Source organism: Gymnogyps californianus, chromosome 3 (assembly GCF_018139145.2).
Source record: "Gymnogyps californianus isolate 813 chromosome 3, ASM1813914v2, whole genome shotgun sequence".
NCBI lineage: Eukaryota > Metazoa > Chordata > Aves > Accipitriformes > Cathartidae > Gymnogyps > Gymnogyps californianus.
The window spans coordinates 81,522,546-81,546,081 of NC_059473.1; the positions used below are offsets into that span (position 1 = coordinate 81,522,546).

At 34.8% G+C, this 23,536-nt stretch overlaps 1 protein-coding gene across 1 annotated transcript in view; it reads left to right on the plus strand.

Moving 5' to 3' along the window:
- ASCC3 (activating signal cointegrator 1 complex subunit 3) overlaps positions 1 to 23,536 on the plus strand; it is a 273,183-nt gene that overhangs the window by 100,877 nt on the left and 148,770 nt on the right. The window contains exons 11-12 of the mRNA XM_050893351.1: positions 6,298 to 6,474; positions 9,647 to 9,718. Coding sequence (XP_050749308.1) covers positions 6,298 to 6,474; positions 9,647 to 9,718 — 249 coding nt within the window. The remainder of the gene's footprint in view (positions 1 to 6,297; positions 6,475 to 9,646; positions 9,719 to 23,536) is intronic.

Below are 23,536 nucleotides of genomic sequence, written 5' to 3' on the forward strand. Positions count from 1 at the left end.
TACAGAGGTAGAGTGTTTTCCTCCTATTACTCAGTTCTATCCTTTTTATACCTCTAAGAATTGCATGTACTTAATTTGCTAACGCATCATCTTCGGAGCTTGCATTCAGATGCTTGCTTGTTCATTAAGCCCTCAGACAAACTTCTTTATAGTTGCTGCAGGATTCACTTGTTGCTATAAGAATGTTTCCTGAGAAGAGAGTCTTGTTTTGCAGCTGTGGCCTGTTTTAGAATGAGCTAAATCAAAAGAAATTTAGTTTGAATAGGACCATCAACCTAGATTTATCTGTATGGCTGATGCACACATCAGTTATATTAATTCTGCAAATCACCCGCTCTTCTTATCACCAGTTATTTTTTATTTACTGCATATCATGGACAAAATTACTGAATAGTCAGGCTTAGAAAGCAATTAGAGGCATCCCTTTTTAATTGCTGTTTTTCAATTATACTTTCTCTTTAAAATCTGTCAGTTCATCAGCTTGTGATAAATTTAATACATGTTTTCTTGCTTTTCTGTGATGTTATTCTTAAACAGTATGTTGTGCAGCCATATGTCTAATGCCTTACATGACTCTAGATCTATCTTGTTATCATTTCTGGCAACCTTGTAGTTGTGTAAAAATGACTTTTTAAAAACAAAATACTTTTTTAAAACAAAACCTAATCTCTATTTGTTTGGAAAATCTTATCTATCAGATATTTTAATTAATCTTCAGAAGCTTTTCTATTACTTTGCATGGAAGTGATGTCAGGAAGTCATTCTGCATGTCATTTTTTATTATTGATGTGTGAACATTTTTCCATTTTCGTTATATATCCATGGAGTTTAAAAGGTTATAGTGATTGTCACATGTTTTATGTTCTTTCATAATATGGTAAAGCAGTCAAACTGATTTGTAGAAGGGTTCATATTTCTTTTTGTTTCTTAGTTTGGGAACAAAACAGTAAGCATAGCATGAAAAGGCATTCTGTCATTCAAGAAGAACTGACATGGCACTGTGCAGGGCATAGAAATCTCTTAATAGGTATATTCAAAATGTCATTTCTTAAGGCAAAGTATTGCATACTTAATATTTCGCTGAGGGAAAATAATATGGCTTCTAATAGTGCTTTCTGCATGGTTACATTTTTTCAGTACCTCTAGATTTTTAAATGTGTTCTAAATGGAGGACTGAGATCACAGTATTTTCAGGGTTCATTGGAAGCAGAGTAAAACTCATTTATAAAATTACTTAACTAGATGGTTGCCTAGTAACAAATGCATTCTGTGCAGAGTGTTTGAGTTATAGATAACATCCTATGTAGAATCTTCAAAACAGTATTAGTAATTGCATTTTTACTATGTACTTTTTATTTTGCAATTTTACTGTTTTTTCCATTTTTGTTCCTAAAACTAGGAAATTACCACATATGTGGACTGTTTGACAACTTCTTGATTCTTTCATTAGACAGTAAACAAGTATCAATAAACAAGTAAACACTGGTGAAACATTTTAACAAACTTCCTTCTGAGTCATTTTGAAACACCTTTAATTTTTTTTTTTTATGTTCTAAGAATTCCTCCTTTTTTTTCCTTTCTTTCTCTCCTTTTTTTTGGATAATGGGAAAAACATAAATCTTGTGAGAGGCTGAGACTTAGAACCATTCTGTGGGTAGGGTGGTATCTAACTAATAACTACTGTGAATCCCCATATGCAGTACTTCATTCTTACCACTGTTGAGCAGGGAGCTCAGGAACCTAAGTTAAGAATTCATCTTCTTGCACATCTAGACTAAAAACTAAGAAACGCTTGTGTCTATTTTTCTGCATATCTTGTCTTTAGTGTACATCTGAAGGGCATACAGACTGACTGTAGAGGGTGTGTTGAAGTGATCCTGGGTCATCTGAATATCAGATTAATTTCTAACCAGTGGACAATTCTAATTCAGATTAGAATATGTAAACTTGTCTGCTTCAGTTAATTTTGTGCTCGAGTTGAACAATCAGGGATATGCTTTCCAGCTTGATTGTAATTCATTCTGTGAATGTGATATTTTAATACATGGAAATGGGAAGACTGCCAAGATCACAAAGTTCAGGAAGAACTTTAGAAGTCAGATAAGAGAGTATCTCTATGCATATTCTGTATGCTCTCAAGTGGCGGCTGTAATGTAATGAGATGATATGCAAATCTTAAAACTTATTAGGAAGAAAATGATCCTGCTGTGATCAATTTACAATCCAGAGAGGCACTTCCCATACCTGATCCTTTATCGTTTACAGTGTAAACGCAGATGATGCTCGAGTGTGGAAATCAGTACTGGATAGCTATCTTCTGGTTATTTTTTTCTGTATACATGGAATTTCATGGTGTGATAATCGTGTTCTGCGAACGTGTATGGTGAACATGCTGACAATTCTCCACATGCCATCGTGAATGCTTCTGAATTAGATATGCTAATTAGATATATCAATTAAATATAGTTATGGCAATTTTATTTCTTGCTTCCAATGTAACATCAAATCAACAAAATATAGTAAAGCTTTCAAAGAACATGATGTGCAAATACTGTGACAGTTCAGTTTTCCAAAGAAAGCCTTGTAAGTTCCAAATGGTGCTTATATTTTTACTGAGATAATTAAACACATACAAAGATTAAAATGTTTGAGATTGTGTGCCAGTAGTGAAGAAAATGCACTTAGCTGCATACCACCAGCCAGTGATGGGGAATGTAAACAGAAAACTTTGTCCTCTAAAATGTCTTTTCAGTAATTTTTACTGCAATTTCAGGAAAAGACTATGGGTTCATAGTGTTTTGTATATGAAGGCATAATCTCTAATTAGGACTTGTAGGACCAAATAATAAGCAATCCAGCACATGAGAAGTTAATGTTTGAATGGACTGTATTTTACAAAGGACATCTGCACACTTTCAAGACTTACTTTTCTTTAGAAGCATCTGAGAGCAAAACATACTAATGCTTGCTCTATCAAGGGAAAGTCAGAAAAGTAGTTGAAAAATGGATGCAGAGAACTCTGCTCTAAAAATGTGTTAGAATTCTAAAAGCCATTATGAAAAATAAAGTCTCTATAGTGCTTGGATAGATGACTAATAGATAAATAATTGAAACTGAATTATAATCACAGAGAAAATGCAAAAATAAATGATGTGTTATGGTTGCATATTCAGGTAATTTTGTTTTTCTAACTTTTAAGTTTAGCACTGGTTTAGTCACTGCTGCTTGTGTATTGCCATATAAAAAAATAACTCATTCTGTATATGTGTGTGATGATGTACAGACACATAGGATTTTAGTTTACAGTTTGAATTTGATGTGAGCATAAAATAATCGGGATAATTGTTATGATACATTTTGTCTTTTAGGGTATATGTGCCTCTTTTTGCTTCTTGATTTTTTTTTAATACATAGTAATTATTGATATTTTGTGTTGCTAAGTGGATATAAAAGTATATGGTAAAAAATAAAGATCTTTCAAGGCCATCCAAACAAAAAAAGTTAAAGAAATTGATGGAATGATTTAGAGTCTTAGTAATCTTTATTTAATTATGAAAACTAACAAAATGTTACTGTAGAGCAAAAGACATTATTGCCTGATTTCTTACAGCACTCTGACTTGATTTTTGTGGGTTGCTATAAATAGAAAACTAATTGTCCAAATAATTTGTAAATTTTAGATTTATATATTGAAAAAATTATGTAGGCACTATATACATATGCACAAATATATGTAAAGTATAATATAAAATATGCAAAAATATATTTTGTTTAAAAGTGTGCTATGCATATTAGTAATTTTAATTACTTGCTTGTGTTAACTCTCTGCTGCAGTTTTTATGTGGAGTTGCAATTCAGGGTTTTCAATCAGCTCCTTAACTCCAGGGCCAACTGTGAGATCAGTGAAGTTAAATGGCTTCTTCTACAAAGGTTTTGGAAGTGGCAAGTCTCAGTAAACTGTAACTGTTCTCTAGGTATTGTTTATATTTTGAAAGAAAACTCTGAATAAACAGATTACAGTTAATTGCTGTAAAAATTCATGCTTCCATGGTTATTAAGGAGAGTTCTTGTTAATTGTTTAAATACTTGAAATGCTTTCCTACCTTCAGATGGAACTGAGCACATTTTCAAATTCGTACTTTCAGGCTCTTAGGAGATTTGAAAAAAATTGTTATTGAATTTAGCAAAATCAAATAATGTTTTCCAGATTGGAGCTCAGTTGCACTTTCAGATTGTTGTACTTATTACCAGGTGATTGTGAACAAAGCACAGGATAAAACTATCAGCAAGTGGTTACTGTTCTCACAGATTCAAGTTTAAAAAAAAAAAAAGTGTATAAACATTAAGTAAATTAAACTTTTGTCCCGGGTGCAGGTGCCCAGGCACTGGCAGTGGGGGCTGCAGGGTGGCCTCTGTGAGGAGAGGCGGGGCTGCCCCGTGCCGGACACAGCCAGTTCCAGCCGGCTCCAGCTGACCGACTGCAGGGCACAGCTCAAGCCCAGCAGCCAGGCTGGTGGTGCCTCTGTAAAAGCGTATTTAAGAAAGGGTAAAAATACTGTGCAGCAGTTGAGAGAGAGATAAGAGTGAGGTAAAAAGTGTGAGAAACAACCCCGCAGACACCAAGGTCAGTGCAGAAGGAGGTGGTGCTCCAGGGGACTGAGCCACAACCAAACCAAACCAAAACCAAACCAAGCCAAAACCAAAAAAACAAACAAACAAAAAAGAAAACCACCCACTCCTGCCCCCCCCCCCAAAAAAAAAAAAACCTCAAACACTTCAGAACTGTGTGATTCAGGTTGACTGTAGCCCTTAGGTCACCACATAATCCAGCTATAAAAAGATGTGTAAGAAATGATAATGCTTCTTTGTACCCCTAAAGGTGAATGCTGCTTTTGTTTCCTGCAGATGGAAGACTTTTGAAAATGAAGTCTCTCATTTGTTCCAGTCATCTCAAAATTTGCATTTACATATAAGATTTTGTTGTACATGGGCTTTCCTTTGCAAAGCTGCTCTTTGTATAAGTGCAGAAGGGTCAATCAGCAGGTTTTCTGTGTTGTTTAGTTGGTTGCATCAACAGTTTAAGTGTCCAAATTTTTGCCATGGGACATGTCCATTACCAGGCGATGTAGTGGTTTACTTTGTCTGGTCGATGTCTGTGGCAGTGTGGGGGGTGGTTTCTTTTGGGATTTGGTTTATTATTTTGGTGCGCTTTTTATTCACCAGGTCTGTGTTATTGTATGGTGTATTTAATCTTCCTTGAGAATGCTCTCCGTATACTTTTTAATCATCTTTTTTGAAAACTTAATTCATCTGTTTTAATTACATGGCACTTCCTTTCACTGTAACTCAAACACCTGAGTGATTCAAAATCTGTACTCTAAGTAAAACCTCATATTATTTTGAATAGAACTTAGCCAGGTAGAAGTTACCAGCCTTACTCAGAAGAGACATTCACGCATTTGAGACAAGTTGAGAACCTCGTATATGGCTTCAGTATAGTGTCTAAAAAGTCTTTTGATGAAAATTACTGTGAACTTTGCTTCTAAATAATTATGCTAGTGAGAAAGTTGTGAGCCAGCCTACATGGCTCTTAATATTCCAGAAGGAAATGGGAAAATTCTTGCATACTTTCCTCATTCAAGTCTTTTGGCTGGTTTCATTCTTTTTGAAAATTACCTGGAAATACATATAATATGCAGGCTTTTATATGGAACAGAGTATTTCATTGTAAAGCACCATTTCTGTCCCTTATCGAATGGGAAGGCATGTAATGCAAACATTTGGGGAATTTAAGAAAAAAAAAAGAAAAAAATGTCTGTTACAGAGAACTAGATTAGATTGTCTAAGAGAGTTGTGGAAAGGTCTAAGCAAAAGCCAAGACTGAGGAATGACGCAAATTACATTCTTCTTTCTTTTCAGAACTGTGGTGTGATTTGGACTAAGGAAGAAATGATACCAAATTATCTGTCCTAGTTTTGCCTATAAATTGGACTATCCCTTCTTAACAAAGTCATTTTTACTGCTATTGTTCCTCCATGTCAGTTAATGACTGCTAGCCTTTTGGAGGGCAAAAGTACAATAAAATAGAAAGATGAATAAGCAAGATTTGATGGAATTGCAGAGTGCTCTGGTTTCTTCAATGCAGGATAATCACTAACTCACATCTATTGTTCACCTTTTGTAGAAAGTATTAATTGCTTCTTTCACATTAGTGTTTTATAAGGGATGTTTTAAAATTCTGCTTGATTTCTTGGCTTAAACACTTGGATCATTTACAGGTTTTCTGTTTTTTAATAGGTTGAATCTACACAAAGTATGATTAGGATTTTGGGCCTTTCAGCTACCTTACCCAATTATCTTGATGTTGCTACATTTCTACATGTCAATCCCTGCATTGGACTATTCTACTTTGATGGCCGTTTCCGACCTGTACCACTGGGGCAAACCTTTATAGGAATTAAGACAACCAATAAGGTAAAGAATCATAAATGCCAAAGAAAGAGTTGCTGTTTGTTTTGATCATGCTTCATTTATGTATGTGTAGGGCGTACTGGTTTATTATGCTACAGGTGTCTCATGAAGCATATTTTCTTCTGTATAAAGATACACATAATTGAAAGGTGCTTTAAGAATCGTATTTGCTCGATTTACAATACTTGTAAATAGGCCGTGTTGCAATTGGATACAATGGTATCTAGCTTTGCATTGCCTCCACTTCGCTACTAAGTTTTGCTTGATGAAGGAGAAATCATCACCCTCAACTGCAGAGTCACTGTAGCAGCCTTTCTCATTTCAGTTTTCCAGTTTGCTAGAAACAGTGCTTTTTCTTGTTTGGCTGTAGGGATGCATAAAGAATGTTATAAGAAAAATACTCATTTATGAAATCTGGATATATATATATATTAACATGACATGCATTAATACTAGTTGGATATAAGTTATTGATGAAAACCTTAGCATGCTAAGCCATTAATTATCATACGTGCACATTTGATAGAAAACACATTAAAATAGTCCCTAAATAAGCTTCTTTATTCTTTATGCTCTTGCTCATTTTGGGAAGCTTAAAGGCCATGGTCATGTATAATATTCTTATTAAAAATCGTAAGTGCAGTGCCACTTGACGTGTAAATTATAATTCTTCTTTAAATACAGGAATTAATACAAACACTTTTCCATAGGATTTCCCATGCATCTCACTAGCTGATAATTAAAGTTTATATAGCTTAACTTTTAGAAAACCTTATTCTGCTATGATTTAATTTTATAGAAATCAAAACATTTTCAATCAAAAGTTAATTTCATAGCTTAATTGATAATAGCTTTTTTTTTTTTTTTTTTAAATGGACATTGCCTTTCTTGCTAGGTTATTTAAGTAGTTCATTCCATCTGCAGTGCAGGAAAGAAACTTATTTTACAACTGTAGGGAGCCATTTCAAGTCTATACACACAAGAATAGTTTACCATATGGTGCTTACCATGATTTGCATATTTTAACCTTCATTAATTGTTTCAAGTACCTTCACTGTTATTTGCTGTTGCTTTTCTTTAATCTTTTTCTGATACTTGATTTGAATATTTAGTTTTTTTCCACTGTATGGTAAGAAAAAAGGAAAGATTCCATTTCTTCATACTCACTTGAGAATGCATTTGTGATTTAAAAATCAAAGAAATATACAAATAATCCTATAAAATTTGAAATTATTAAAAAACCTTACTTAAAAAGTAAGTTTTCTAAAAAAACATGAGGAGATGAGGAAATATTAGGAGGTAGTAGTTATTCTGAAATGTGAGTACCTGGCAGACTGTTTTAGTAATACCACAGCCAGGAGTTTTTCTTTTTGCTTTTCAGAAGAATGTCATTACAGATTCCATAGAGTGAAGTACCTTTTGCAATCAAGATAATACACTTTATAGCAAACGAAAAGTAAAAGTATTAAGTCTCTTTGAAAAAGGATTCTATTCAGGATAATACTAATACTAAAGCTGCCAAATTATTGCCAATATCAACATCCTTCTGATCTATATGAGAGGAGGAAAGCAATGTAAGAACCCGCAGAATCAAAAGCTGTTCTTGCAGAACATCAATAAGTGCAATCAATGCTATGTCTATATCCACATTGATGAGTTGCAAGGAGCTAGAAGGCTGTTAGTTACTTTAGGTAGATGCTTTGCCACAGCTTTCTGACATCCTTCTTCCAAAAAACCTCCAAAAAAAATTGGAGCTGATTAGTGATATGTGGAATCACGTGCAAACTGTAGGCAAGCTTTCAAAGGCAAGGACAGCACGGTGTATTTATTATGCATAGAAGTTAGCCAGGAAAGCTCTTAAAACTCTGGATGTTGAAACTCTTAGAGCATATGGGACCAAGACTAAAGTTTGGCTTCTTCAGCTGGAGGTCTGTTAATGTCAGATATTTTTCTTTAATGTCAGTTTATTTTTCTTTATGCATGTTTATGTTTTCCTCTTTAGGTATAAATGCAAAGAATACATAAAGTTACGGTTGTATGTATGTGTGTATATATATATGTCCACATGTGTATTTATGCACTGCCCATGCACGTTTCTTCTTAATGATTTTTCACTCGTTATTATTTGAAAAAATAATTAATTAAAATGCTAACCTCTCATTTTCAGAACAATTAGACTGGCTACTTGTCTCTTGCACACATGTCCATATTGTGTCATCTTTTTATTACTATACTTGTACAATTCCAAATATGAATGTTCTCTTCTTCCCTCTAAAGCTGTTTTAAAGCTGTGATTTTCAACTTTCAGCTATTCTAGATAACACCAAGTACTAAATTTCCATTTTCAAATTTTTACATGCTTTGCTCTTTTAAAACATTTCTTTGTGTCAAAAAAATTTGCTTATAAAGCATGAATGCACAAATGAAGAATGGAGTGATTGCTCTCATTTTGAACTTCATTTATTTATTTTGATTTGTCACAACCTTAATACTGAGGTGCATTCAAGTAGATACTTGCTATTTATATTGTGATGCATTAAAGAAATAGGAAAAAAAATCTTCACAGTAGCTTGAAGAATACTTTTAATTTTAACTGAACTCTTTATTTTGGAACCTTCCTGAAACATTTTATTTATCCATAATTGGAAACTCTGTACATGGTACTCCCACTGTTCCCCATGCATGACCCAACTATCAAGAAATTTCTGTTCTCTATGGCAAAAAAGCTGACAATCTGTAATTTCCCAGATATGTATATCTACAATGTAAAAACTATTTTTATATTACCAAATGGAAAGACTTAATGTTAGGTAAGAGGATGTATTAAATGGATTTTTCATCAATATCCTGTAGAAGTAAGATTCCTTAATATGAAACAGATAACTTAAAGAACAGAACTAGGTTACGTCTCTTTGATCATTAAAAAAACCAACAGTCACATAATCAATTTTCTATCCACTGCCCTTACTCATATTTTGTCTACTTATTTTCGTGTTCTATTTGTGAATTTAAGAATACCAAAATGGTGTTGTTAGGAATGAGAATCAGTATATTGTAAATTTAATTGCATAATCACATTTTTCTTTCATGGATCACTGTAAATTGCTTGATAAGTAGTAGAAAATACATAAAGATAGAAATTATTTTAATGTGAAGTATGATGTTTGTTTTTCAGGTGCAGCAGCTGAATCATATGGATGAAGTGTGTTATGAAAATGTGCTGAAGCAAATAATGGCTGGACACCAGGTATTTATTTTTTGCTTTGGTTTACATTCAGAACACATATAAAGAAATTAGTTTTGGTCACCATAACAATGTATTAAGAATTTTTTTATTATTATTTTGAGATATATCACTTCAGAGGTCATCTCTAATCTTGAAAAGACTTTATAGAAACAGCATGCAAGACAATCCAAACAGGCTAAATAATGTTATCTTCTAGCTAAGGTGAAAACTCCTGGTACGTTATATATCCCTTAAAGTAATCAATGTATATTTCTGTCACTTTTTTAAAATGACAAGGCAAAGTAGGTCAGTGCTTTAGAGACCTTACACTTAGGTACATTTAATGATTAAAAAAAGAAAAAATACAGCACAGTTATTATTCTTAGCCTTTCCCATATCTTTCAAATTCTAGTGTCTCTTGTTAGAGATGAGGGATGAGAATTATGCAGAGTGTTCAGGACATGGTGCACAAGGGCTCAGCATCTGTCATTTGAGATATCCTGGGTTTTATGTTTTATTTTCTTTTTAAAGGAAGTAATCCTTCATTTTGCTTTACAATAGAGGTTTCTGCAGTGAATTTTCAAGTCTGATATTCCCCTCTGCTAAGATTGTCAGCTTAACTCATTTGCCTGAGTAGTTTAGCGTTCTGTTATTATTGTGCTCCTGAATCACCCACACACAATGTCTCATTTTTGTTAGAACTTTGCACGTACACCAGTGTGAGCAGCAATAGTTGTAGCAGGTATGGCACCTGTTCGGAGCAGGAACAAATGCTAGTGCACTATGATCCTTGAAGAGGCTTTTCACTAAATAACCTATATATAAAAGAGGGAAACTCTTTCCCACACAATCACACTAAGAATTGCACGTTTTCCCCTTTTCACGTAAAATTCAGATTGTGGTGTTTTTTGAAAGATGAACAGTTCGTTTATGACTTGGGGGGAAAAAAAATACCTCAGCAACAGCTTCTTAGTCCTCCAGCTCTGCCTGCTTTAACACCATTCTTCCACTTATCTTCTCTTGTTGATATCAGTTACTGTTGTTACATTCAGAAAACTTTCATGAAGGTTACATATGGAAATGCTGATATTTTCCTGAGTGAAGACTGTTAACAAAATTTGTTGGCAGTACCAAGGGAACTTTAGTTTATTTTCTCCTCATTGTCAATTATGCACATACCTTACCAAGTTCCTAACACTGAGGAACGTTTAGTTTCTTATCTTTCATTTCTTGTTTTAATTTCGTGTATTTTCACTTGCTGTGAATAAACCTACAAGTAGCAGATTCTTTAAATCAGTATGTCTAAATAAGTAACATATCTTGGATTCCTGGCAGGAAGTTGCATGCTGTTCCAGTGTGTTTATTGCACCTTTCTTCCCCTCTCTTTTCTTCACACTGAGGAAGAAACTGTCTACAGACATATATAATCTTATTTGAAAAAATTCAAGTACAATAAGTTGTTTAATTCTAGCAGGAGATGGTTTTGTAGCTTTCCTTGAGAATAGTTTTAGTTCCTGTACTAGCAGCTGAGTGTTTTGTTTTAAGGCATGAGCTGCAGCTGAAAGAGGTCAAGTGAAGAACTGTAGTCTACTTAATGTTACAGTTTCAGCAGCGGACACTATTGCTGATCTCAGTTTTTGAAAATTGTATTTCAAACCAACAACCAAATAAGGAGTGTGTTGTCAGACAAAGCAGAAGTGTGGTTTCCCTATGTAAATTCTGATTTGATTTCAGAACGCTTTGGTTAATTTGATTCAATGGATTGTAAATGTTAAGCATTTTCTTTGCTTGAAAATGTTTGTTCTGCTATGTTGCAGAACTCTTAAATACACGTCTAAATACCAACCAGTTACACTGGACTTTTCTTCAGCATATTTAAAACATATTGGTCTTGATACTTATGAAACAAAAATTTATATTCTGAAATGAATGATATACAAACACTGGTATACAGTCTTTGACAATGCAAAATCAAGCATATCAGCTCATTGTATAATACAGTTAATTATAGTATGTAGTGTTGTACCACATATTAAAAATTAGGGATTTTTCCTTTTAATGAGTATGCTATGACAAATGATCTGTCTAATCATTAAACCAACTGCAGATGTTAAAAAAAGTGGAGAAAAAAAAAAGGTCACTTAGATATATCTACATTGAAATGCCTGCCCCATAGTGGAAGATTAACATTATGAGTGAATATGATGAATATTACGCTAAGAAGGTTTTCTTTAGTGTCTTTTCACAATTTTGAGAATAGCTTTTGATCTTCTAAAGTTATCACCTTCTTGATTTTCTTAGTTTTTAGAAATCCATTATCTTGTGTCCACGTTCACCATAGTCTGTTACCATCATGCTCTGTTACCTTTCTTAGCTTGTTGTCCTTGAAACTTGTGTTTATTTACATGCTATGTGTGCAAAGTTTGTTTGCATTTTAACAAAGCTGTGGTTATTTCTAAATATACTTCTTAGAAAGATGTGTTCACACCTTCCTTCCAAATACTTTAGAAAAAATTTCCACAGCAGTTGTATATCTGTATGGAATTCAAGACATGGCTGGAATTTTCTAACTATTCAGTCAGTAATGTATGACAGACACAGATCTCATTAGCAGTGCTCCAGAGAGCCAAAAACCTACCTGTTCTGTTTTATACTGAAGCACAAGAAAGAAATACCAGAATCAGAGAGAAATACTTTCCCTCATCTAAAGTTCTGTGAGTTAATATACACCTTCCTGTGGCCATGAAACTTTCACAGTGTTGTCTCTTTTAAGATTCTTGTCCAGAGTCTTTGGAATGTTGTAATAAATTAAATTCAACATTGTTTGTTTATCTACTGTTCTGTTAACTCATTTTTAAAGAATTCTACCATGCCAGAACTGAATAATTTACTCTTATGGAAGTCATGCTGATGTGTCCCTGTCATATTATAGGTTACAGTGTGATGCTTGACTAAAGTTATATGTTCATGTGTTTTAATAGCTATACTTGTGTTTTCATTTTTTAAGACTAAGGCTGGTAGGAGGTAGTTGCGTTCTACAGGCATGTGTTTTGACAGATGGAGAGAAGCTTTTTATGTTGATTTTTCAACAGTCATCCTCTGCAAGACTTCAAGCTCTTCCTGGCTACTGGGAAATTAAGAGTTGGTGATTCAGCCTTTAATTTTGATCCATCTGCTCAAACTAATGAGATACCTCATTTGTAGGCTTCACTTTGAATTACCAAGTGCAACTGAAACTATAACATTTGTCTTATAGCACAATTCTCCTCTTGTTTAACTTGAGGAAAGACATAATGATAGATGGCTTGCCCTACTGAGTTTTCTAGGGTTTTTGTTATAGAAACTTTTTATCGTGACTGAAGAAGTAAGATCAGAAAATGTCCCAAAGGTTTCCAGGTGCTTTTTAAGTCAGTGTGCTCTTTTTGTAGGATTACTAACAATGTAGATCTTCGTTAGGAGGTTTCTTTGTCAGATCCTACCTCTTAAGACTGCTTTAAGTGAGAACCTCTAGTGCTGTTAAGGCTGCTTTCCTGGGACTGTCCTTCTGTGCTTGATATTAGCTGGTGAATATTTGTTTTGATGTCATACTTTGAATTTACATGTTCTGATGTTATCTGAAAAGATGTTAGATCCTCTTGGACTGATTTGCACCTTTGGAGTTTTATTTCTACCTCTTAATAAACCAAAGATTCTTTAAACAAAGAAAAAAAAAAACCAAACTGAAATTACACACTGTTCATCAGAGAATACGACTCCACACTCAGTTGCAGGTAGAGTATTTTTGCCAGCACTTATCTTTTGGGATACTGTTCCCTTGAAGACTGGGTGAAGGCTCAGTCACCGAAAATTATCATTCCCTCAAAGTGCTTACAGCTGTCTCATGTCAGGCAGTCACCAGTAGTGGGCCACGTGCATTAACAGCATTAATTCAGCTACAGAGCTGAAAAAGCTTCTTCATGCTTTACAGCCCTGTGAGAAGGGCATCTAATAGCAACAAGTTCTGGGGAGTGAGTAGCACCTTTCTGAGGCAGCCTGTAGAGAACCTCGTGAGATCAGCAAAGACAGTGATTGAAGACCATGCGTATCAACATCATTTTTATAATAAATGGAAACATTGCATTACTAGCCAGTTTACAACAATGCATATCTTACTGTCTTTATCTTCACAAGGTATAAGGGGGAAAACACCCTTGTCATGTTATGCTTTGAGAAATAACATAGTATTGTTGTGATTTAACCCCAGCTGGCAACTAAGCACCACAGCTGCTCGCTCACTCCCCTCACCCAGTGGGATGGGGGAGAGGATTGGGGGAGGGAACCAACAAAAAAACACAACAAGTTTGTGGGTTGAGATAAAAACAGTTTAATAGGACAGAAAGGAAGAAAAAAATAATGATGATGATGATGATAATAAAATGACAATAATAATACTAAAAGAACTAGAATATACAAAACAAGTGATGCACAATGCAGTTGCTCACCACTCACTGACCGATGCCCAGTTAGTTCCTGAGCAGCGATCCACCCTTCCCGGCCAACTCCCCCCAGTTTATATACTGGGCATGATGTCATATGGTGTGGAATATTCCCTTGGCCAGCTTGGGTCAGCTGTCCTGGCTGTGTCCCCTCCCAGCTTCTTGTGCCCCTCCAGCCTTCTTGCTGGCTGGGCACGAGAAGCTGAAAAATCCTTGACTTAGTAGAAACACTTCTTGGCAACAACTAAAACCATCAGTGTGTTATTAACATTATTCTCATACTAAATCCAAAACATAACACTATACCAGCTACTAGGAAGAAAATTAACTCTATCCCAGCTGAAACCAGGACAAGTATTTTTAGGAGTTTTGAGAAATAACATAGTATTTTTAAGGTTTGGGGGTTTTTTCCTCTGAAACATATCATATGTAAATTTTAACTTTACATTAAATTCCTTTATCTAAAAAATATGGAGCTGTTGCTCTTTGCCAAGGTTCAGTTGCTTAAGTTGGCATCCTGGGGAATTAACTCTTTTTGACTCTGACCATCGCTGCTGTTGTATAGGTTCACGTCCATTATATCTCCTGCTGTTGCTGACCTTTTGCTGTTTTATCCCATTACCTTCATTACTGAGAGATGATCATGTTTCTTTCATTGTCCCCATCACCTCTTAAATACTTTTGCTGTTATGAATTTGTCAGAACCTTACTGTTTGCTATCTTTTCTTTTTCTTTTTTTCTTTTTTTTTTTTTTTGTGGTCTGAACATTCGATCAAAAAAAGTAAAAACTTGAACTTGCATAAGATTTCTTGGTATCTTGTTAATTTCTTGTATTATGAAATAGAAGGGGAGTTGCTGAAGTTCTTTGAAAGCTTTCGGAGGAAGTACTTCCTCAGACTGCACTCATAAAACTCTCTTGGTTTTGCCACATTCCCCGGACTACTCATCTCTTCTGTTTCTGCAACCTTTTCTTATTTTTTTTTTCTCATAGCTGATTCTCTTTGATATTACTTAAACCTTCAAAAGAAGTCCTGTGTTCTCTTTACCCTTGGTGGTGTTTCAGCAGGTCTCCTATATTTACTCTCTGCACCTTACTTTCCTGAACGTTTTTTTGCTGACCTTCAATACTCTGTTACTCTACTTGTCTTCAGCCACAGATACCTAAGTTTCAGTTCTGGTTCCTTACCGAACGCACTTTGCTCGTTTGCCATTTTGGCTGTTTATTACGGTGTTCAACTTGGAGTGCCTTTGGCATTCTCCTGTCTTCTGAAACCTCTTTTCCTTAAGACAATGAATGTCTCTTGTTTTCCCACTGCTTTTGAGAGTTTTCTGTGTAACTCTGAGATGACATGTTGTCTGTTTTAACTTTTCTTCCACTAGCTCTGGTACTTAGTGAAACTCCTTGAAAGTTCATTTTCTTACTGAGCTTGGTTTTTTCAGTTCATAGCAAAAACTGACTGTTCAGTGGAAGTTCTGACATCTTTCTGTCGTTCTCATTGCCCTTGCTGTCTGTGCAGGCATTGAGGCTCAAGATGTCAGTACATAAATACTGAGGAGACATCATGGCTTTACAGGAAGTGGTTTCAATATGCAAGAAGGAGCTTTTCTGGTGGCCAAAGATGCCAGGTTGTCTGTTACAAAGAACCCGGATTTTTGAAACAGTAAATAGCTATTGAAAGCCTCGCCACAACATCCAAAAGCGAATGCAGTAGTAGTATTCCTACATATTTAGCAACAACTCTGGTTAACTTCAGTGGAGCAGGCTTTAGGAACTGTAAACCAGTGGAGATATAGCAACCTTTTTAGAATTAACATGCTGGAAATCTCACTACTGGGATTAAAAATGTAGAGGAAAACTACTTAAAACAATGAACAGCCTTACACAAGCCATCCGTTCTCGATGATGCACTATGAGTGATGATTTCAGACTGCCCATTTTGTGCTTATTTCGGTTCAGTTTTCTCAACAACCTTTTGAAGAAAAGTGCTTTTTCAAGTACCTTGTTAGTTTCTGAACTTTTGCTCTTCTGATTTGAACTAGTTTCTTAGGTTTAGCTGGCTTCTTCTGTCTCAACATTTTGCTTTTGCAGTATTGTCTCAGCTGCATCTGATATACTTATGACAAGCTTTACCTTTTATCTTTTAAAATGAAATTTGGATTATTTTTTTTAATGTGCAGAATACAGCCATGTATACTTGTTAAATTTTTAATTAGTGTAGGCATTGGGTGATTAGTATACAGTTTTCTGGAGATCAAGCTTGCTTTATTAATGAGAATTTATGTGCTTAATCAAAATGTTGCTCTATACCACTGTTCTGCATTTAGTTCACTAGAAGTAATATTGAGATGCTATATATTTTTTAAGAATCCTGGAATAATTTCTAACTATCACTTCGCACAGATTTTTAACACTTTACTCCTTCAAATCAGGATTTTTGATGTCACAGGTCAGAAACAGATTACACTTGAATTTATATAGTCAAAACTGGTTCTGTGCTATATATTGCACATAAAGCATTCGCTTTGTCTGTAGTTGTTCTCTATTTACAATAATTGACTTGAACTTTGCCATACTAAGAAGTGTCATCTTGTTTTTCTCACAACGCTATCTTAAACCAAAAAAGAAACTGAGTAGTTATTTTAAATCTATTATATTAAATTTTCAGAAGTGAATTTGACAGGTATTAATTTCATCTGTAAAAATGATGGATTAAATTTCTTTATTATCAGTTTTCCAGCTGTTATTTGGTTTCAGAAGCCGTGTGAAGATAAAAGTTTAATAAGCTTAGTTACTGCACTGCTGACAAAGCTTTTATAGCTGTGTCATAAGATAAGATTTAATAAAATAGTATTTTTTTCAGAGGTCTCTCTGAAACTTAGTACCTTGAGAATTAAGCTTGTCCTAGTATTTTTCCTGGGTGAAATAGTGTTTATAGCACACTTGGGACAAATAACTCTGAAAAGTTACTGGATTTGTTAAAATGTATTCTTTATCTAGATTGGTTTTTTTTCTAGACTTCCATCTTACAGCCTAAAGAGTTTATTTCAGTCTGAGCTTTTGTAACTCTGTATCTATACAGATTGCTTCTACTTCATCACCTGGTGTAGCTTATTTGCGTATTTATGTGTATATATTGCCTCTGTGTTTATATATGCACACATGTATGTAGGTATATGAAAATACACAAATACAGAAAGTAAAGGGGTCCGGCAGGATAGCTGAATTATGGCTGATCATTTTAGATGTTATTTCTGTGTCAGCTGATTAAGTGAAGACTTGAATTCTTTGGATAGTTTTCTGCAGAATTTCTTTTGCGGTTTTTGCACAATTAGGGCCCATTTGTATGTATAGTTTCTTTAACAAAATCACAGACAAACTAATTCGGTGATGGTACACTGTTTTTATCTTCTGCGTCTTCATCATTTACTTATGCACTTTATTTCCACAACAACTGCCTTTTGCAATTTTAAGGATATAATAGTTAATATAATCTTATGCCTGAATAAATGAAACTTTGTATCTTACTTTAATTAAAAACACTATACTGATGTGCTGTGTAGAAGATACGCTTCAAAAATGTTATATACCAGATGTTTCATGTTATTGTCAAATGATACGTATGTACTATTTTCCTGTATATTTTCTGGTCAAATCTGTTTGGCTTTAAACATTTAATACCTTGTCAGCTGCCTATATGAACAGCTGAGGAAATTGCTGGAAATGGATGCCATAACAAGTTATGTATATAATAACCCATTATTCTTCAATTAGGTAGCCTTCTAAATGTTCATGTGCTATATTTCTGTGCCTTATGCTAATTTTTGCGTATAAGTTTGTATTTACATAGTAGCTTGTCTGTATATGTGTACTGAGGTGTTCACGATGAATTTGTGTAGACCAGAAGCACCAATTTAATAGCTTTCCATTAATTATGAGTTCACGAGGTGTTCAGTTTATGTCTGTAGTCTTGCACCGCTACACAATAACGTCAGTATTGGTAATACAACTGTTTAAGGTAGCAAGTGCTACTATTTAGAATTATTATTCTTCTGATATTATGAATGTACATTGAATCATTAAAACAAAAAAATAAATTTAATTCCAAATTAGTAACTTCTCGTAGCCTAAAATTATATTTAAATGAAATAATAAATAGTTATATCTTGAGCCAGTGGGCCTTTTGTGGAAGACCTAAGTGTTAAGTTACGGATGTACGGCTTGGAAGTGTGGTAAAGGCAGCTTGACCAGTCTTGCAGCCTAATGTGATGAGTTTTACTAGCTCTATGTTAAAAGCTGTTTTTCAAACATGGGACTGCAGACCATTAGTGGTCTAGAAGATTGTGAGAAGTTAAGTCTGTGGATCCCTGTCAGCTTCATATTGTTCTTCAGTAAGAATTTAATGGCAAGGATAAATGATACTCCAGAAGACATGTTGAGGATTGTCAGTGGTCCAAAGCTTTTGCAAATTCTTGCTCCGTAGCCCTGAAAAAAATGGATCTGTGTGCTTAGTTTAACATAATAGATAGTATCAACTAATAAACTTCCTGATTATTGTCAAGACTTCCGTAAATTATTCAAAATCTCACAAGATAACTGCCGTCCACCAAGACCTTATGCCTATCACAGATTTTTTTAACAGATGTTACCAGAGAATCCAGTAGTAATGTCATTAGTGGGTTTTAATTTGAAATATACAGTAATATAGGATGCTATAGAAAATAAGTTGTTTTGAGGAATCCATGAGGATGGGAAATAAATATTCTTTATTAAGACACTAAGATGCATCAGGAAATTCCTTTTGACTTTATACTTCTATTCAGTTTCCAGAGTATGAGATTTCTCACATATGTAGTGCTGTGGTGTTAATAGTTTTCTTTGTGGTTACTGAAGAGATGACTCCAGAATATGTTACATTTGTAAACTCTCATGTATTTAATCATGAGGTATTTATAATATTCTTATTTAGGAGAGGATATTTTGAGAAGGGCTAGATATATAAGGTATGGGTTTACGAGGGACATTCTAATTGTTCTAGCACAGTTTACTATTGTTTGCAAACTATTGCATCATTTAAATTCTTCATAACTTTGTTAAATTTCATGATAAAAACATTGCTTATACTTGAAGGCAGTTCTTCACTTTTCTGATGATGTAGAAAACCTGTTGATTAGGAGAAAAAAAAGCTTCTCTATAAAGGTCTGTGTTTTTAAATCAGTACTGATAAGAAATAAGCTAGAAAACCTGACTGTTCTGTTCTTTAATTATTTAATAGGTTTATTTATGTTACTGGATCTTACAAAACCAGAAGATATAGAGGTTGACATGGCAATTTTCTTAATCTTTTTACTTAAATAACAGGAATGGGAATAGATATGAAGATTTCTCCAGTATCCTCTGGAGGATGTAAAGCTGAATAGAATCCACTTATCACTACTGGCTCCTGGGTTATTTTTTCATATTATGGATGGTATACATATAAGTATATAGTTTTGGAAACATAAGAAGAGATATGGTAGATATGACAACTCTTATTCTGGAGTGATATTTGTCAAAAATATCATTTATGATAATGTAGAAGCATTTTATTGTACAAAGTCAAAATAGTTAATGTCAGAACAGGACAAAGGGAAATGCTTGAAACAAATTATTGCATGATCTTGTTTTTCTAAAAAAAGATGCAGTGAAAAGCTGCGTATAATTTTGAATAATAATTGTCGTTCAAGTCCATTGGCATCTGTGAAAATGCAATTGTTAACTGCCTAATGACATATATTTGCATAGTAATAGACTAGCTATTCTTGCTTAATTTTCTATACAAGAATAGATATTGCTATTTCTATTTCTGTCCTGTCAATTAAAATTCAGAATAATTTCTACTACCTGTAGGAGTCAGTAAAGTATTGTTTGTTTGCTTATTGAATAATTTGCCCTCTACTTTAATTTTCACTCTATTCATTTTTCCTCTGCATTTTGTCATATATTTGGCTAATGATACAAATTGAAGATAGCATAGATCCCATTATACTGTTCTGAAACAGGTTTCCTTTAGTGTCCAGAATCCATATTTAAGCATTGATTCCATAACTAAGCATTTATTTTATAGGCCATCTAATATAATTCAAAATATAATAAAACAAGATCGTAAACACAAGTGCTTGCAATTTTTCAAGTAGTTAATAATTTAGAACTTCCTAGTGTAAATTAAATCAGACAAGCCAATCAGCATACATTAATGGAAAATGTGTATAACTGTTGTATAGGTATAAAGGAAGAGTCAAGAAGTTTCATATGGGCAGGTACTTTTTACTCAGAAGCATCCTCCCATTAGTGCTGCTGCATACACACTGACTGTTCTTCATTGTGAAGGTTTGGTATCATCAGAGCCTCCTATTTTAATGGTGGAGGCTTAATGTCAGACTTATGGGTCCAGAACTGTTTTATCCATAGCTTTGAATGGAAATGACACCGAACCCCTATATCTTTCATTTTTACATAGTGGCAGAAGACACAATGTCATGTTTTATATGAGCATAACTGAGTGCCTCTCTGAAATGCCTGTGCACTACTACATGCAGCATATGGAACAAAAAGGAAAAAATTAGAAGTCTGCACCCAGTTGCTGAGCTAAGATTGTATTGACATCAGAGGTGTGATGCGATAGCTCACATGACTGAGTGCTGCGATGGGTGGAAACAGGCTCTTGAGCAAGGTCAGGCCAGGACAGCAAGAAGCTTGCTCATATGTGAGAGCACAGCAGGGATACCTGGAGCTCTGCCTAGGGATGGATGATGAGCCAGCTGAGAGCTTAGGAGGATCATGAGCCAGCAGACAGACACGAGCAACATTGTTGTGGGAGTTTGCTACAGACCCACTGATCAGGAATAAAGTAGATGAGGCCTTCTTCAGACAACTAGAAGAAGCCTCATGTTCACTGTCCATGGTCTTTCTGGGGGACTTTACCACCCCAATGTCTGCTAGAGGGACAATACAGCAGGGCAAAAACAATCCAGGAAGTTTCTGGAGTGCATTGATGACAACTTCCTAGCACAGATGACTGAAGAGCTGATGAAGGTTGATGCTGTGCTGGACCTTGAACTTACAAAAAGGGAAGGACAGGTTGGGGATGTGAATGCTGGGAGAAGCCTAGGCTGCAGTGACCATGAGATGGTGGAATTGAGGATTCTGATGGACGCAACAAGGCAAAAAGCTAGACCACAGCCCTGGGCTTCAGGAGAGCACTTTGGCCTCTTCAGGGATCTACCTGGAAGAATGCTATGGCAGGTGGTCCAGGAGAGCTGGTTGATTTTCAGGGATCACATCTGCCAAGCTCAAGAACAGTCCATCCTGATGTGCAGGAAATCAAGCAAAGGTGGCCTAAGGCCAGCGTGGATGAGAAAGAAAATCCTGACAAAACTCAAACATGAAAAGAAAGCATACAGGAGGGTAAAGCAGGGAGAGGAGACCCAGAAGGAATATAAAGGCACTGTCCAAGCATGCAGAAGTAGGATTAGAAAAGCGAAACTCCATCTGGAGATGAATCTGGCGAGGAGTATAAAGGGCAACAAGAAGGACTTCCACAAGTACAGCAGCAGCAAGAAGACGACTAGAGAAAATGATGGTTCTTTTCTGAATGGGGCAGGAAACCTGGTGACAAAGGACATGCAGAAGATTGAGCTACTCAATGTCCTCTTTGCCTTGGTCTTTGCTGGTAAGATTTGCCTACAGGAATCCCAAGGTCCCTGAGACAAATGGGAAAGATCGGAGCAAAGACTTATCCTTACGCTTACATAAATCCATGCAACCTGATTGGAGGCACCCACACATGCTGAAGGAGCTAGCCAATGTCATTGCAGAGCCACTTATGATAATCCTTGAAAGACCACGGTGATCAGGGGAGGTTCCTGAGAACTGAAAGATGGTACATGTCATCCCTATCTTCAAAAAGGACAAGAAAATCATGTCTGTAACCTGACTAGCAGGAGCTCAGTTGAGGTTAATAGTGTTAAAATGAAGGGGAAAAAAAGTCAGAAGATGAGGAAGAAAATTTATCAACTTCTAGTTAAAGAAAAATTCCTTGGTCACCCCAGGCTAAAATGTCTTGTTAGATATAATCCTAAAAAGTCAATTTAATAATTAACAGTAGTAAGGCCATTTTTTTTGGTGGAATCTACCTTTCATGGGGGATTCTGCGCACCTTTTAAATCATCTCCTGCCACTTGGAAATCAGTGAGACAGTAAGTTTTCAGAATGCCTATAAATTATATAGAAACAAGAAAAAGATATGTTAAAAAATATATATATGTATTGTTGGAACTATTTGGGACTATTCCAAATTTATTTCTTTTGCACCAAAGACTAAGATGTTACATACTTACAACACCTACAAAAAATTTTTTTAAATGGTAATAGTTCCACAACTTCTGTGTTTGAAAGTCTGTGGTTAAGTGGGAAGATCTTTTGCTAGAGACAATACAACAAAGATAGAGGAAAGACAAGGAAAAGAAGAAAATAAAACCAGGAGGAACTAAGTTTATACTGAGAATTAGAATAGAGTTATAACAATAAAGATTGTAACAAGTCAGAGAAGACAGAGCAGGAGGTGCATGAAGAAGGAAACTGTAAGAGAAATGAAAATGAAGAATAAGAACAATGGTAGTATTTCAGAATGTGTATAATAGTAGAGCCTTTTTTATGGATAAATTTAGAACACAAAAGGCTAAATGAAGGAACGGCAGATAGGAAGAAAATTAAGAAAGTAGTTCCAATATAATGTCCTCACCATAGCTTTTTACATAGAATTTCATGAGCAATAATAAAAATGAGATAGGACTGTATGATACAATATTCATTAGGGTGGGCACTTCTTACGTAAAAAATACGTTTCCACATTAAAAGAAATACAAAAATTGAAATTATAGGGTAGATGTCTTTAAAAAGTAGTATTATTACAGATATATGAATGAGCAAGTGCACATTACAACAGTAAAAATATCTGTAAACTAAATAGGAGTTATTACCCTTAAAAGCTGGTATGTCTAAATAGAAATATAATTAGATAAACAGCTATGTTAAATAGATTTTTTTAAATTCAATTCTGTAGAGGTTTTTTCAAAAATCCTCATTTTTGTTTAAACAGGGATGATCAGAAGTAATTTCTTTGAGTGAATAATTCAAAACTTAGCAGAGACAGCAATTAATGGTAATCTATCAAGAGTTCAAAATATATTATGTCACATTACAGTACTGATTAGCTGATGCAGCATTATAGATTTCTTTGTTGTTATTAGTTAATATTTTCTGTTAAAATATTGTATGGTATTGTGTAGCTTTGTTCTTCAGCAGAGTTTGCTGAATGTTTCTCTT